This window comes from Peromyscus leucopus, chromosome 2 (genome assembly GCF_004664715.2).
Source record: "Peromyscus leucopus breed LL Stock chromosome 2, UCI_PerLeu_2.1, whole genome shotgun sequence".
Taxonomy (NCBI): Eukaryota; Metazoa; Chordata; class Mammalia; order Rodentia; family Cricetidae; genus Peromyscus; species Peromyscus leucopus.
This window is the reverse complement of record NC_051064.1, coordinates 54,429,183-54,446,150: the sequence shown is the minus strand read 5'-3', so window position 1 is coordinate 54,446,150 and position 16,968 is coordinate 54,429,183. Positions and strand designations below refer to the sequence as shown.

Here is a 16,968-nt window from a genome sequence, read left to right as displayed (position 1 = left end):
AAGAGCGAGCGAGCCATATGAAAAAAAAGTATTTATTAGAGCTCAGGGGTCGGTGGCGCACACGCACCCATTATTAGAAGAGACACCGAGCCTCAGCGGAGCCAGAGAGGCATGATCTCTGGCGCAGTTCGAGCCAAACCATTGAGTTCCAGGATATGTCTCTGAGCAAAGCATACACATATGAGAACCCCTGTACTAGGAAACAAAAAAACTATAAAAACTATATATATATATCGAATAATCTCATTGTTATTTGGTTCCTCGCAAAGAGATTAGCGGTGCGAACACGAGCCCACGTATGCGCGAACGTCCGTCGGCGTACCGCACGAAAGGAAAAGGAAACACACATCGAACACCAACACACGAGAGAAAATACCAAATTAAAATAAGTAATGGGACTGCAGGGAAAGGAGAGAGAGTATAAACCGACAGAATGCTTCCTGATCTCTTCGGAGCCGCTAAAGTATCTTAAACCTGAGACCAGATATAAGACTGGTAGAGGGTCAGGACCCAAGCACAGATTACAGGCCCACATCGAATACGCTATTGTGGACCAATGTAGCAGGGTATAGACCACCGCAAAAAGGAGCTAGGGACCAGCTCAGAAACAGCCACCGAAGGTGCAGGGGGCTTTGTGCAGAGTAGACCAGACAGCCAACCATGAGGGGCTTGGTGCAGTATAGACAACAGATCTTATGCGCAACCCAGATGAGGGCGATCAGGATGTACCAGAGTGACAGTAAGAGACGAGGGACACAAAGAACAGGTTGTGCACCCCAACCTCTTGGGGCAGACTCTTCTAGATGGTCGAGCTAGCAACTCAACACCCCAGCTCATGAGAAGGGGGTCGCGCTGACGTCACAGCAGAAATGGACAATCTAGGTCTCTACCAACACGAGCGACAGACCCAGAGGGCGGGCACGCTGGGACCACCAGGAGAACGAGAATGCTCACACAAGACCATTGCACGAAACGTCTTAATCCATACACTTCGTCATTTGTGATATCGCCAGAAATAAAAGAAGGACGGATGCACATAACGACGGATGCAGTAGGCCCGCTGGACTGGAGAAGGATGGGCAGAGAGTTATAGAGATAATCTAGTTGTGACTCCTTGGGATATTGGAGAAATGAAAGGGCGATGCGATTGAACACTAGATCCGGAGATGAACATGGGCAGAGCTATGAAGAGGAATGGAAGAAGAGTGCTTTGCGTCAGCGATTTACAAAGAGTATTCAGTTTTTGTGAACCAGATAGGCGAGGCTGGTTCACGGCAAGTATTATGCCTCCTACAAGGGGAGGAGGACTGAGTGGCCTGTAGGAGTTCAAGCTCTGGAAAGTACGCGAGACCTCGGAAGGCCACGGGTTAGAGGCATACACAATAGTGTATGGATATCACGTCATTAGAGCGATTATGCGAGTTTTGTGACTGTCTCTCGCGGCATCATGATCAAAGGTTCTGACGCGCAGCTGCAGCTAGCATCACGCGGAGGCAGTAGTATGCGCGAGGAGACGTTGGATGGCTACAGGCTGGAGGGCGGGAAGCTCGGGGGAAGAGCAGCCTGCAAGGTGGTGGTGAGAGTCTGAGAAGGGACCAGTGTGTGTGGCTGTGGGTTACTTATTCCAGCCTGTCTGCTCTCTTGATCCAGTTTACAGTATGCTTGCGTCGGGATGGGCGGACTGTGTATCAGCAAGTTCTGTCCGTGGAGCGTCCAAGTGTCCTGCGCAGCTGGAACTGGGGCCTGTGTGGTCACTTTGCTTTCTACCATGCCCTTTACCCCCGAGCCTGGACAGTCTACCAGCTTCCTGGCAGGGGTGTCACTCTTACCTGCCGCCAGGTCACACCTATCTTGCCACATGACTACCAGGTGAGGCTTCCTCCTGCTTCCTCCACCACCTCCCCTCCCCAGATCCAGCTCTGGAGAAGTTTAATGACCGACGAAAGGGAGAGGTTGGAGCTGTGAGCATCACACTGGCTTCCCAGGCCCATTAATTCTAGCCTTCGGGATCTTCTGGTAGGCCGTTTTCCGGGAAGATGGGAGGATGGCGAGGAATACTTGAAAAGGTTCTCAGTGCCCGTGACTGATCCTGAGAAGCGAAGCCCAGGATGGATCCACCGAGACTGAGCCCGGCCTTTTATCCCCAGGACAGCTGCCTCCCTGTAGGAGTCTTTGTGTGGGATGTAGAAAACGAAGGAGATGAAGCTCTGGATGTGTCCATCATGTTCTCTATGCGGAATGGACTAGGGGGTGAAGAAGATGCACCAGGAGGGTTGTGGAATGAGCCCTTCTGTCTGGACCGGGATGGGAAGACTGTGCGGGGCCTACTCCTGCATCACCCCAGCCCCCCGAACCCCTACACCATGGCTGTGGCTGCACGCTGCACGGTAATGGGAGAGGCTGCCCTGTACCTCTACGCCTGCGCCCCTGCCCTCCCAGCCCGACCCTGAACCTACTTCACCTCTCAGTCTCTCATGTCGTCAACTCCCAAGTCCCATCCTCATCCCAGCCCTCAGCCTCCGAACTCGGAAGTGGAGTGTGTAAAGGAGCAGAAGAGCCAGGCAGCATCCCGTGTCCTTGTACTTCACAGAGTCCTTGACCCCTTTACAGGCAGACACCACGGTGACCCACATCACAGCCTTCGACCCTGACAGCACTGGGCAGCAGGTGTGGCAGGACCTACTTCAGGATGGACAGCTGGACTCCCCTGCTGGTAACGGGGGTTTGACTGGGAGGTGTTGGGAAGAAAGGCTGCGTCCTGTCTTAGGACCAGAGTGGAAGACCTAATAATGAACAGGTCTTGTCGCTAGCTCTGGGGCTCAAGGGAGTGCCCGTGCTGAATTCTTCTGTGCTTCTTAGGCCAAAGCACCCCCTCGCAGAAAGGAGAGGGTGTTGCTGGGGCTGTCTGTGTCTCCAGCAAGCTGCCACCACGGGGCCGGTGCTGCCTGGAGTTTGCACTGGCTTGGGACATGCCCAGGATCATGTTTGGAGCTAAGGGCCAAGTCCACTACAGGTAAACGCAGGGATCCAAAGGCACCAGGGCTCTGACCCAGTACCCGGTCTTATGCCTTTCCTTCCACCTCAGGCGCTACACACGGTTCTTTGGTTCAGATGGTGATGCGGCACCTGCCCTGAGCCACTACGCACTGTGCCAATATGCAGACTGGGAGAAGAGAATCTCCGCATGGCAGAGCCCAGTACTGGATGACAGGTGCCCGCAGAGCCCTCCTGTACTTTTTCCCAGGCACTTACTCCAAATGGGACTTGATCTGTTTCTACCCTCCACTCAGTAGGGCTGTGTTGGGATTCACTTAGTGCCCCACTCCTCTGAACTCTAGAATCCTCTCTATCCTGGTAGGCTCATAAAGATCTATTCCCTCCTCTTGGCTTCCCAGATCCTTGCCTGCCTGGTACAAATCTGCACTGTTCAATGAATTATACTTCCTGGCTGATGGAGGCACAGTATGGCTGGAAGTTCCTGAAGACTCTCTCCCAGAGGAGCTGGGAGGCAGCATGCATCAGCTCCGCCCCATCCTGCAGGACTATGGGCGATTTGGCTATCTTGAGGGTATGGGCGGCTGGTGGGTTGGGGTGTTTTGGGCTGGCTAGTGTCCTGCATAAAGCAAAATGATAGATTTTTGCCTGTCCCAAGATATTGATGGGGTAAGGGTATAAATGGTGACTATGGACAGATGCGTGTGCCCTACTTCCAACTTTGAAGGGCTATCGAGTGGAAGCTGGGATTCTTGCAACACTGTCTCTCTCTGTCCTCCCTCCAGGCCAGGAGTATCGCATGTACAACACATATGATGTCCACTTTTATGCTTCTTTTGCCCTTGTCATGCTGTGGCCCAAACTTGAGCTCAGTCTACAGTACGATATGGGTGAGGGTGACTTCTCTTAGCTTACTTTACCCTTGAACCTTTGTAGTCTCAAATGATGTGTCCTTCCCCTTGCCACAAGCATACATACCTACCTCTTGCCTATTGGTGTTCCTCCGGGGTCACACACACAGCTCTGTGACCCACCCCGTGCCTGCCCAGTCCTCGCTTTCCCTCACCTACTTGCGAATCTGCTCCCCCAGCTCTGGCCACTTTCAAGGAGGACCTGACACGGCGACGGTACCTCATGAGTGGCGTGGTGGCGCCTGTGAAAAGGAGGAACGTTATCCCTCATGACATCGGGGACCCAGGTAAGGGCCCGCCATCCCAAGGTCAGCTTTCCTGTCTTCATACCCTCTATCCTGTCCACCGATGCAGATAAAGCACGTCCCCTCCCCTCCAACAGATGACGAGCCATGGCTCCGGGTCAATGCATATTTGATTCATGACACCGCCGACTGGAAGGACCTGAACCTCAAGTTTGTGCTGCAAGTTTACCGGGACTACTACCTGACAGGTGACCAAGGCTTCCTGAAGGACATGTGGCCTGTGTGTCTGGTAAGGCATGTGTATATAGTATCCAGTCCACCAGGGACATGAATGATGTTTCAGGAGAACCCAGATGGCTAGTACCTTTCTTAGAACCTCTGGCCTCAGTGTCTTGATCCCTCTCTAGGCTGTGATGGAGTCTGAAATGCAGTTTGATAAGGACCAGGATGGACTCATTGAGAATGGAGGCTACGCTGACCAGACCTATGATGGATGGGTTACCACAGGCCCCAGGTTGGGGGGTAGGGATTTCCGGGTCTGAGGTGGGGAACTGGGCACGTCAGGATGGTAGCGCTCATGCATGGGAGGGGCTGGAACTGCCAATCTCACCCAGCCCCTGTCCCTGATCAGTGCTTACTGTGGAGGGCTGTGGCTGGCCGCCGTGGCTGTGATGGTTCAGATGGCTGTTCTGTGTGGGGCCCAGGATGTCCAGGATAAGTTTTCTTCCATTCTCTGCCGAGGCCGAGAAGCTTATGAGAGACTGCTCTGGAATGGTGAGTTAAAGCACCCTGGGGCATCTAAAAGCTTGTGTCCACGGACACAGGCAGCTTTACTCTGTCCTTCCTCTACTCCAGGTCGCTATTACAACTATGACAGCAGCTCCCAGCCTCAGTCCCGTAGTGTCATGTCTGACCAGTGTGCTGGGCAGTGGTTCCTCAGGGCCTGTGGCCTGGGAGAAGGAGACACTGAGGTGAGAGATGAGAAAAGCCAGGAAGATGGCTTTCCTTGGAGGTGGGAAGCAAGTCTAAGAGACTCTCTGTGCCTCTGCTCTGCCCGCTCTAGGTATTTCCTACCCTGCATGTGGTCCGTGCTCTCCAAACCATCTTTGAGCTCAATGTCCAGGCCTTTGCAGGGGGAGCCATGGGGGCTGTGAATGGGATGCAGCCCCATGGTGTTCCTGATAGGTCCAGTGTGCAGTCGGATGAAGTTTGGGTGGGTGTGGTCTACGGGCTGGCAGCCACCATGATTCAAGAGGTAAGGTATTCCCTTTCCCATCCCTTCTCCATTTGTACTGTGGTCCACAAAACTTCCTCAACCACTAAATTTATTCCAGGAACATCCTAATGTCACCTTACCCGTCCACAGAGCCCCCCTTTCCCTAGCATGTGATGTGTTCCACCTCTTGCCTTTAGGTCCTAACCCGAGAGCAAAAGGCATACTGTCTTCTCTGCTCAGCTAAGGTAATTGTGCCACGAGGCCAGTTATTATGTATGGCTTCTCCTCTCCGCGCAGGGTCTGACTTGGGAAGGTTTCCGGACAGCTGAAGGCTGTTACCGCACTGTATGGGAACGCCTGGGCCTGGCTTTCCAGACCCCAGAGGCATACTGCCAGCAGCGAGTGTTCCGCTCACTGGCCTACATGCGGCCGCTGAGCATCTGGGCCATGCAGCTGGCCCTGCAGCAGCAGCAGCAGCAGCAGCAGCAGCAGCAGCAGCAGAAGGGCGGCGGCCAGTCGCTGTCCTCACACAGAGCACAGGACTAAGCACAGAACCTGAGTGTGGACCAAAGCTAAGTCCGGAGCGATCCCTCTGCACTGTGGAAGCCCAGCCTGCAGACTGGTCTTCCTCCTTCCCATACTCCTGCAGCCCTGAGCCACTAGGACAATCACGCCCCTTCCCTTCTTCCTCCCCAGCTGTGCCAGTAAAAAGGGGCTGAAGAACCACTTATTTATTTCTTCCCCTCCCCGTTCCTTCGTGGATGAAATAGTCAAGGCCAGTAAATTTCTCCAAGTCTATTCATGGAACAACAGATACACATGGGTATAAATAAAAGATCCCTAAAGCTAGCGAGTGTGGTGTGTTTGAGCTCCCGGGCATCCTAACAGGCACAAGAGCCAAGGCCAGCTTTTCTTTCCCCCATTCCTTTTTATTTGAATACAGACAGGAATCCTCAGGCTGAGGATATTCTCACCTCTAACCTGAATACCTGCCCTGCAGGAGGACAGAAGGGGGGCTGTGGGGAGGCAGCCACCCCTGTTTCTTTGAGAGATTTGCCTGCGGGGGAGGGTTGGAGCCTGAGAAGGGGGTCTCTGAGGAACCATCAAGGGGCCAGTGCTGGGGTGGCTCTTCCTGGGGCACGTGGTAGAGCAGGCAGGAAAAGTTGCCGGAGGCCTGGAGCCTGTGTTCGGAGCTGCCCAGCAGCCGGGTTGTGCTGTCCTTCGGAAACTCTGACCGCTGGGCAGGCAGCTTGGTCTGAGGGCGGTCCTCACTGGGGAGGGCACGAAGCTGACGGTGCAACACTGAAGGGACAGAGACTTGTCTGTCTGAGACAGCACTCAAGAAGCCCTTTACCAGAGCCCATGCCTTAAAGGTGGCCTAAGCCTCTTACCGACATACTCAGCGGGCACGCTCCCCCTGGTGTCTGAGGAGTACATGGCAGGAACAAGAAGAAGACAGAAAGAAAAGAGAAGGACCTGGAAAACAAGGAGAGGAGATGAAGAAAGGGCCCTGGCCACACGCCCTGTCGCTGCCAGGAAAAGGATCTCTGCCCCACCCTCTCACCAGGACACAGGTGCTGCCGCTGCTGGATTTGTTGGCTATCTCAACAACCAAGGCCTGAAGTCTCCTCAGCTGCTCTAGAAGGGACCTGAGGGAAGAGAGGAAACAGTGGTGAGCGTGCCCTGGCCTGGCACCGAGTCACACCGAAACCCTCCGGTTCGGCCGCCCTCTCCACCGGTGCAGTGGCTCCAGTCTCTTAACTGCCTTGCCTTTTTTCCCCAAATGACTCCCAAATGTCCTCTTTGTGGACAAATGCCTGTAGTTCCTTATTGAAACAAACAAAAAATAATAATAATAAAAACTTCTCTGCCTTGACTTAAACTCCTTTGCAAATACGTTCCAGAATTCTCTTACCACCTGGTCAGCTATGCATGTAATCCTCACCGGGTACTGTGTTCTCTGCTTTCTAGGTCAACCCCCCAGTGCTAGAGTTCCGGCCAAACACAAATGTATTGTCTTCTCTCCGCCTAGAATGTTTTCCCCACCCAGTCCCATCCCCATAATTGCAACTGCTCTGACGTTGACTACCTCCAGTCTTTTCTTATCTCCCCTCTCTTTGTCTTGGTACTTAATTTCTCCTTAACTACTTGTGAATTTATTTACCATTACTCTGAGCTTGAGACCTGGTACTAAAGGCCAACCACCAGGTGTTTGCACTTAGGAACCGTCCAGTTAGAAGTCAAATGTGGAATAGTGGAAAGAGTGAGAAAGCATTGAGAAATTAATGACGGGGCTGGAAAGATGGATCAGTGCTTAAGGCACTGACTGCTCTTCCAGAGGACCCAGGTTCAATCCCAGCACCCACATGGCAGCTCACAACTGTAACTCCGGTTCTAGAGGACCTGACACCCTCACACAGACATATATGCAGGCAAAACACCAATGCACATAAAGTAAAAATAAGTCATTAGAAAAAGGAGTTTAAAAGATTAACGGCCATGAATGGTTGCTTACAGATTCTGTTCCTCTAGAAGCTGTACTTTGTTCTGTAGCTCCTGATTCTGGGCTGTGTATTTCAAGACCCTGGAAGACAACATGGACGTCAAAATATTGCCCGTGTCTTCCCTTAAAAAATGTACGGCTTCCAAAGTTTTCCCCGTGTTCTTTCTTTCCTACCTGCTCTCCAGCCCTCCTACATACACCTTCTTCTTCTTGCGGCTTTCCTGAGCAGCTCTCTTGTTTCGAATCTTTCTCCGCACTCGTTTGAGAACCTGTTCCTCCACCTAAGAGAAGACAGGAAAAAGGTCATCCTAGGTGTGTTATTATATACCTATATCGTATTATTCAGGTGTGTTGGACGGCAGCTAAGGTCAACCCTCTTCCCAGTGAAAGACTCCCACAGCTTCTATGATCAGTAGGCATTCACCTTCTGTGTGAATGCCTCCAAGGACCAGGTGCTTAACGCACAAAAGCCAGACTATTTTTTGATATTTTTATGTGTATGGGTGTTTTGCCTGTGTGTATGTCTGTGTGTAATGTGTCTGCCTGGTGCTTATATAGGCCAAAAGAGAGTTTCAGATCTCCTGGAACTAGAGTTACAGTTGTGAGCTGTCGTGTGGGTGCCAGGGCTCAAACCTGGAGCCCATGGAAGAGCAGAAAGTACTCTAAACCACTGAGCCATCCTTCCAGCCTTTAATTTAATTATTAAAAAAAAAATTCCTCAGCTAGATGTGGTAGCACAGGCCTGTAATCTCAGCACTTGGGAGGGAGAAGAAGCAGATCAGGACTTCAAGACCATCCTTGACTAGAGTAGTTTGATGCCAGACTGAGCTACATAAGACCATGCCTCAAAACTAACAACAATAACAAAAAAAAAAAAAAATCCATCCTTAACCTAAACCAATATCAATCTTCTTATAATTCCTACCCATTGTATTTACCTAGAATCTCCAGGACTATGTAGAATATATCCTCATTTTAAGGCACTTAAACTTTTTTCAGAAGTTAAAACTGAATAAAGTTGTTAACTCTTATAGTCTCTGATATAGTCTTGTCAAACCTGGACACTAGCCAAGAGTGATGTCATTCACCTGTAATCTAGTCCCCGGGAGCAGGAAGATCAGGAGTTCAAAGGCATTTCTTATGCACTCCATAGTCTGAGGTCAGCCCTGCCAGGGCTAAAAGACCCTGAACAACAAACAGGGCTGGAGGATGTGGCTCAGTGGTAGAGCACTTGACAAGCATGTATGAGGTGCCATATTCAAATCTCAGTGGGTGGGGGATTAAGGTACGTCTGGCCAGTGTAAAGGAGGACAGTTACTGTCCTATGGACAGAACCACTATTGATAATTTCCAAATTCTATTTTCTTTCCTATTAACTAATATAGTGCTCACTCATCTTGTAATGGTGGTGGAGGAACAGGAGACAGAGGCTCATGGAGCCCAGGCTTGCCTGAACTCAACATGAAGCTAAGTCTGGCCTTTAACGCCTGATTCTCCTGCCCTAAATAATTTAACGTCTATATAACAAGAGATACCATGAAAACATTAAAAAGGAAAATGACATAAAAAGGTTTGCCACAAAAGCTAGATGTAGTAGTGTATGCCTGTAATCCCAGCACTTGGGAAGTGGCTTTGATTTTAGGAGGGCCTTCTTGCCTCTGCCTCCAGAGTGCTGGGACTATAGAGGTGTGAGCCATCATGCCCAGCTTTGATAATTGTCTTTGTTAGACTGGTTCAGCCTCCCAAACATTTCTACCATTGAGCAAGAGGTGGAGTACCATGATCACAATGAAATCTGTATTGGCCTGTTGTAGAATATTATTCTAAGGTATGCTTTTTTTATGTTGCATTTGTTTAACTCCTGTGAAGCTATGTTACTGTGCCTGTCTAAAACACCTGATGGTCTGATAAAGAGCTGAACAGCCAAACAAGGCAGGAGAAAGGATAGGTGGGGCTGGCAGGCACAAAGAATATATAGAAGGAGAAATCTGGGAAGAGAGGGTTGAAGGAGCCAGAGAAGGAGGAAGGCATCATGGCCCAGCCTCCCAGCTCAAGCCACGGAGTAAGAATAAGATGTACAGAAGTAAGAGAATGGGAAAAGCCCAGAGGCAATAGGTAGACGGGATAAATTAATGAAAGCTGGCAAGTAATAAGCCAAGCTAAGGCCAGGCATTTATAAGTAAGAATAAGCCTCCATGTGTGATTTATTTGGTAGCTGGGTGGTAGGCCCCCCAAAAGAGTAAAAATAACCACCAACAAAGGCCCTTCATTTACAGTCCTTTTCAAGGCTCTATACTGTTAGTTGGCATTTTAAAAATTATTTTTTGTATGTGGGTGTGGGCTTATTTGGAGATCAGAAAACTTGTAGGAGTCAGTTCTCTCCTTCCATCATGTGGGTCCTGGAGATAGATATCAGGTCAGGCCTGGCAGCAAGGGCCTTTTCTTGCTAAGCCATACACTGGTAATTTTGAAAGGAACACCAAAATGTATATACACCCTACAAGATCAGGAACTGCCCTTGCATCTAGCCCGTTATCTACCTCCCTGTCCCAGCTTCCCACCAGCAGCAAGTTTGCTTAGATTCTGACCTCAGTCCCTTTTCAAGTTACTGGTATCAAATAAACTGAAGTTGCCTTCTTGGGTCATACAATCCCCCTCCAGCTTTTGTTCCCCGGACAGAAACATTACCTTAGTGAGGGGAAGAGTTGAGGGCAGGGTAAGCCCCTCCTTCTCCAAGAGCCTCTTCTCTTCCTCAGTCAGCATCAGCCTAGAAATCTCCTTAGGGTTGGAGGAAATAGTGGAGAGCAGAGTTGCATGGGGATGTCAGAGCAGAATAGGGGAATCTTGGCCCCAGTCCTGCAAGATGAGATAATCCTGAAAAGTCAAGTCCAGTACCTGCTCTGCTGCTGTTTCCTCCACACGCAGTGGAGTCACGCGGAACCCCTCCTTTTCGTAGCTCCCAATATCTGCGAAAGCGAAAGTAGGGCTAGCTAGGCCAGTGAGCTCTTTCCTCCCCCATCACTTAACATTCCACACTCACCTAGATCTATGGAGACATGTTCCTGTGGGAGGGAATAGTTGTGATCATGGCGAATGGAAGAGCTGGAGGAGCTGAGAACATCCAGCGATGCCGAGGGACTGAGCAGAGAGCTCAGTAAATCCTCTACCTCCCAGTCGCTCAGTTCTTGCACGGAGTTCTAACAAATTTACAGGCCTTGATTTAATCTCTGTACCCTTGGGTCTCACGGACGTCGCTTTTCTTCCCCACCAGAACCCCCACCCACCTCGGAAGGCGACAGCTCCAAGTCCAGCGGAGCCTCCACGTCCTGCTCGTTCGCAGGCCACAAATCTCCGCTTTCCTCTAGCAGGAAGCCCAGCAGGTCCTGATCACCAGGATCCAAAGCTAGCTGGTCCTGACCACCAGGATCCATTTGGGATATCTATGGATAGAAATCCCTGCACGCAGATCCAGTCTCCGGACCTTAGGTACGACCCCTGGGCCTAACTGTCAAATCGGCTTGACTTACCTTAGTCACTCTACTCCAGGATGCAGGGCCGAGGACCCAGCGGTCACTCTAAACAGCCACCTCCCAGTTCCTAGTCTCCTCAGCCTCCAACACAACGGAAGTGATGCACCGAGAGCCTCATGGCACCCTGGGACTTGGAGTTCCCTCCAACTCGGAAGTGGCTCGTGTGCGCCACGTCCCGGGGGCTATGCAAATTTAGGGACGTCCCTACAGCTTCCCACACCCCAGGGCGGGGATCTGGGAGATCCGGGTCCGCCTTCGCCGCGAGCTAGGAAAAAGAATACTGAGTCTAAAAGAATACTGAGTCTAAGAGGGAACTTCAGCCTAGTTTGGGCGTTCTCTCCCGCGCGCCGCGCCCTCGCTTCCTGGCGGGGAGGGGTGGCCAGGCTTCGCGGGTGCCCGAGCATCGAGAGCTGCGGCTAGAGCAGCTTCCTGAAGTCTGCGCGACCATAGAGCGCGGGCCCAGGGCGCCGCCGGCGGGTGGGGGACGTTTCCAGGACGGAAGTGGACCAGAGTGTCGAAGGGAGGGCGAGGCCGGAGCCCCAGTGCAACCCAGAGAATCCAGAGCGGGTAGCGGGCCGGCGGGCGGGGCGCAGAGCCGGGCAGCGCAGGTAGGCCAGGCGGGCCGCGCCGGAGCGTCTAGGTGGGGCTGCGGGGACAGGCCAGCCCGGGAAGCGGCGGGCGGGGCCCCGATCCTCCTGCATATCCTGTGTCCGGTCCGGTCCTGTTGGGGAGGTCAGCGTCCAGCGCGTTTCGTTTCGGGTTTGGAATGAAGCTAGCCGTGGTGCGAGAGGCAGGCCCCTTTCGTGGGAGCGGGCAGTTCTCTTGTCTCTGCTAGGTTTGGGGGAGGGTGAGGAATGGGGTGGCAGTGAGGCGCTGGGCGGGGATGGCCTTTGGTGTTAGCAGATAGTGAGTATGTGGTTAGGAAAGCTTTGGGTGAGTTTGGGATTAGGTCGGGTTTAGGAGGCAAGGTAGAAGTTATGAAGCTGGACTAAATTTTAAGCATTAGCTTCATGAGTCAAGCCTGTTTGGTGTAGGTGACATTTAGATTGAGGTCATTATTTTGTTCTCTGGAAATGACCAGCATAAATCAGAGTACAGGATCAGGTTAAGGATCAACAAGAAGAATTGGCTTAGAAGCCCGTTTTAGGGATTAAAGGCCATTATCATGGTTAATATTAAGAATGAACAGTGAAAAGGTGAATTAGGAAGCAATTTTAGAAAGGAGCTTTAGTGGAGGGATGTAGGCTTAAAAATAAAAGCTAGATTAGTACGAGTGTCTGCCATGAAAGGGATGAGTGTCAAAGTATGGGGAATTAGGAAACCAATTAAAGTCAGGGTTAATGTTAGGAATGGTGGCAGCCTCGGGGTCAAGGTTGCAGCTACTGTTGAACAGGTAAAAGCGTGAGAGGTTGGCGGCAAGTATCTGCCTTTGTTTTGTGGTGAGGTCCCTTATTCCTGTGTAATCACAGAGGCTTCTTTTACCCAGAGCCGACAGGCTAACTTCAGGCCACAGTCCTGGGCTTCAGCTAGAACTACCGACGCCTGGGACTCAGCTTTCTTTATTCTGCTACCTAACCCCCAAGACTTCCTGAAGCCACCATGGCTGGAGGCAGGGATTTCTGGACTGTGCTGTTTACTAGGTGGAAGGTGGGAAGTGGAGAGACAAGGTCTAGTCCGAAGTGGGGAAGACTAGGAAAGAGGAGGCCCGAGACTGAGGGGGAAGCTGACCAAGGAAACAATGTTTCCACTGAGTTGTGACAGTTTAACCATACAGCTTCATTGCCCTCTGTCAGTCTCTGGTCCCTGGCCCTACACTGCCCACCCTCTGTACTTCCTTATAGATCCTTTCCTAGCCTTGAGCTTTTCCTTGTTGTCCATCTTAGCTGTCCATTCCCATCCTCTTTCCCCATCTCTTCATCCACACATCCTGCTTTAGTTCCCATCACTCAGATCTGAGCTTTCCCATCATCATAAAGCACTTTTCTCCTACCTGCACACTCCCCTGAGCCGCTGACACCCTCCTCCCCAGCTTTTGCTGGGTGTCCCCCTAGTTCCTGAGTCCCCTTTAACTTCTAGGTCCAGCTGTAGGTCCCCTTCCCCCACTCCCCAACGGAAAAGAGGAAGTGATACCCAAAGAGGAAACTGGGTCTTACTGATCCCACGCCCAGCCAGGCCACTGACCACACTCCCATGTCACTGCCGGCTTGACCCTGCCACTGACCACAGTACCGTCCCCTACCCAACCTGATTCAGCCACGGGCTCTACCCCATGCTGCCCCTCCCAACCCCAGCATTGCTTAGACACCGCCAGTGTCCCGTCACTACCCCAGCCCCAGCCTAATTTAGCCACTTACCACATCCCTAGCTCGTCTGAAACGCCTGACCTGGCCTCTGACCTCACTCTGTCATTCCCCAGCTTAGTCACCATCCATGGAATCACTCATCTGGTTCAGATGCTCAGCACATGTCTCGTTCCTGCCATCACCTCCCCCCTGTCATCTCCAGTGGCGGTCTGATGTAGTCAGTAGCTCCACCCATCTGCCTCTACCTACACATCCTATCGCATCCCATCCCTCTTCCCCCCAGCTCATCCCACCTTCCCATCCTAATCGAATCCCATCCCCTTCCCTAGCTGCATTACTTAATGAAGCTGTCTCGTTAACAAATGGCTCCTGGTCTTAGGAGGCTGACTTTGGGCTCAGGTTTCTGGGAGTTGAGGCTCATTGGTTCTACTCTCTGTTCTACTTTTCCTTTGAATGGCAGCTTCCTCTCCACACAGCTTTAACTCTGCCTCCATTAGCTCTTTTACTAATAACAGTCTCCTAACCTGGCCCCAAAGTTACCCTAAAATCCAGTTCTGGGGATGTCCCCGCTCAGAGTTCCTTGCCCTCCTGTTCCCCTCCGGGCAGTTCAGTTCCTCCTGCTCTTGGCTCAGCGTTTGCCTTCCCATCTTAACCCTGACTTCCCCACCCCTTGCAGGTACCCTGCGCTTCAGCCAGCTTGCCTACTCACTTTCCTGAATGTTCCTCCACGATTTCCTGCCTCTCCACCTTTGCTAATGCTATTCTCTCTGCCTGGATGCTACCTTTGCCTCATCTTCGACTGACCTAAAGGAGAGAGCTTGGGCTTTGGAGTCAGAGAGACCTGGGTTCGAATCTTGGCTTCACAACTTACTATTTGGACAAGTACTTTGGGAAAGTATTTAACATTCTGGAGCCTCAGTTTCCTCATCTGTAAAAATGGAAGTGATGACACCTACCTTGCAGGGTTGTTGTAAGGATTGACTGAAATTATGTATGCAATGCAATTAACATATAGTCAATAAATGGCACATCGCTATTGCTTTTCATTATCTTCATGTTTTTAAAATCCTAACTGCAAATGATACCTTTCAGGAATGCTTTTGGGTCCCACTTCCCTAACCTAAAGGGATCCCTTTTCTGAGCATACACATTCTGGCTCTGTTTACATCCTGCCCTCTGTTGTAACTCTGTATTTAGCTTATCCACCCACCTGGAAGGCTGGCAACCTACGGGAAGCAAAGTCTAGGTCTTACTCATCTTGGTTCTCAGCCACTGAGAGTTTGGCCCAGGGCCTTCCCGCAGCGGGCCCTCCAAAGAAGGCATAGAGGGAAATGTGCACAATGGAAGGAGAGCTGCGGGAACCTGGGCACTGGGGCCTGGTGCACGGGTGAGAAGCTGTGTGGCTGGGTGGGTGGTACCTACAAGAAGATAGATCTTTTGTAGGGGCTGTGAGGCCGAGATAAGGTCTGTGTACAGACAGCGTAAGTAGCTTTGTGGGAAAGAGTTGTGTGTGTAGGCTAAGGTGCCTTGCTGGAGAATGAGTCTGCGTGTATGGATAGGAAGACCCTATGTTGGAGGAAGTCAGGTCCAGCCCATCAGCTGCCCAGTCCAGCCTTAAATGAGCCTCCAGCAGCCCGAGGCCGGATATGTCAGTCTCACCCACAAACCCCTCCCCCTCCCAGCGGTTGAGGACTCAGAGGCCAAATTTGGTAACAGACTGAGTGTTATTCCCCCAACCCTCGTACATTCTGACTCTGTCTTCAGCTCTCTCTCTCCTTTTGTCCCCTTTGTACCTCCCTGTCTTTCTCTAGTTCCCTCTTGTAGGTACCTATACTGATGATATTCTCCATGTACCCCAAATTCCTTAGCCCTAGTATACTTGCATTCCATTCCTTGCTGGGTTTTGACCTCCTGTCCTCCACTCCCCCCCTCCAATTGCCCAACGCCTCTGGAATGCATCTCAGGAATGTATTGAGGGAGGAGGAGTTCTCTGGGAGGGGGACACGGAGGGGGTGTTGTCGCTGTTCATAAAACATGATAGAAGGGGGCCAGGGTTCTCAGATCAGGACAGGAAGCAGATAGCTTCTACTCACACTTCCAAGGATCTTGTCTGCCACTAGTCCAAACTCAGTGTCCAATTCCTTGACTTCCCTTCACTCTCAATTAATTGTGTGGATAACTACTTAGAACGGTCTGGAAGTTAGGGCAGGCATGACTCAACTCTCTTATCAGGGTCTTACCAGAGGAAGAAGTGGGTATCCATATGTCCGGAGGAAATGAGGCGGAGGGGCATGCATGCAGCTTCAGCTTAGGCTGAAGGGTCCTTTCAGTCCTGCTCCGGCTCCTCGGACTCCTGCTTCTCTGAGAGCCAGGTCTGTCCCACTGCTGGGAAAGGTTCCCTGGGAATAAGGAGAGGGCAGAGAGCTGGGGCCGAAGGGCTGGGAGGGTCCTCTCGTCTGGGTAAAGATGGAGAGCAAGCTATGCCACTTGGCTTCTGCAATCCTGGCCTGTGTGTATAGTCAGAAGCTTTCTCCTGGTCATTGTTCCAGCTATTTCCTACAGCTCTATCTGGTTTCTATCAAGTCTCCACTCTCCTGCTCCGTCTTTCCCAAACTCTTTATCCTCTACCCTTTCCTAACTTACCTGGTTCTCCAGTGCCTTCTCTATCGTGACACCCACCTATTTCCCAGTCTTTCCCTAGTCCTGCTTACCCCCTTGGGCTAGCAGTTTGCCAGGTAGGGAATGGGAGGCTGCCTTCCGTCCCTTCCCTCTTAGTTAAGAGGCACTCAGTCACATACCACATTGGTTCACATCATCAGCTGCTGGGCAGGCCTGTCCTCCTTGGGCCTGTATGCAATCTGCTGTTCATAGCGGCTTCTTTAGCCCACTGACAAGTGGTGGCTGGAAGGTAGAGGCAAGGAGTTGGCTTTGCAAATGCTGAGCTGCACTGGAAGCATTGTCTGGGCACCTGGGAAAGGTGGGGACAGTCTGAGAAGGATCGATGAAGGAGAGTGTAAGACTGCGGTAAGGCTGGAGTGTCAACGTGGTCACTTAGAAGGGTCAACAACTGAGTTTAATGGTCTGGGCACTTTGTCTGGCTTGCCTTGAACTTTCTCCTCTCAGGAAGTGTTGGCTGGGTCACTTCTAAGGTCGGTAGACAGGATCGTAGTTCTACCTTGACTGCACAGCTCCTTGGGAGGCCCTGCGTAGACCATTCGGGTTAGAAGAGAGCAGGGACAGAAGTAGGTGTCCCCGACCACGCTAGC

General features: G+C 51.5%; 2 protein-coding genes and 1 long non-coding RNA gene across 3 annotated transcripts; 2 read left to right on the top strand and 1 right to left on the bottom strand.

The window, feature by feature from the left end:
• Window positions 1-1,618: 1,618 nt before the first annotated feature.
• Window positions 1,619-6,215, top strand: Gba2 (glucosylceramidase beta 2). Its single transcript, XM_028883946.2, has 14 exons — window positions 1,619-1,869; window positions 2,153-2,387; window positions 2,611-2,713; window positions 2,860-3,013; window positions 3,086-3,211; window positions 3,396-3,568; window positions 3,780-3,884; window positions 4,085-4,192; window positions 4,288-4,439; window positions 4,558-4,664; window positions 4,782-4,924; window positions 5,006-5,121; window positions 5,214-5,405; window positions 5,664-6,215. The coding sequence occupies exons 1-14, from the start codon at window positions 1,673-1,675 to the stop codon at window positions 5,910-5,912; spliced, it is 2,160 nt and encodes a 719-aa protein (XP_028739779.1). The 5' UTR covers window positions 1,619-1,672; the 3' UTR covers window positions 5,913-6,215.
• Window positions 6,147-11,508, bottom strand: Creb3 (cAMP responsive element binding protein 3). Its single transcript, XM_028883947.2, has 10 exons — window positions 11,397-11,508; window positions 11,154-11,309; window positions 10,910-11,066; window positions 10,765-10,835; window positions 10,558-10,647; window positions 8,044-8,150; window positions 7,882-7,950; window positions 6,931-7,015; window positions 6,758-6,842; window positions 6,147-6,668 (listed from the first exon to the last, which is right to left on the bottom strand). The coding sequence occupies exons 2-10, from the start codon at window positions 11,298-11,300 to the stop codon at window positions 6,343-6,345; spliced, it is 1,137 nt and encodes a 378-aa protein (XP_028739780.1). The 5' UTR covers window positions 11,301-11,309; window positions 11,397-11,508; the 3' UTR covers window positions 6,147-6,342.
• Window positions 11,509-11,590: 82 nt separating this feature from the next.
• Window positions 11,591-14,751, top strand: LOC114703208. Its single transcript, XR_003736106.2, has 2 exons — window positions 11,591-12,007; window positions 14,379-14,751. It is a non-coding gene; the product is annotated as an uncharacterized LOC114703208 (long non-coding RNA).
• Window positions 14,752-16,968: the final 2,217 nt, after the last annotated feature.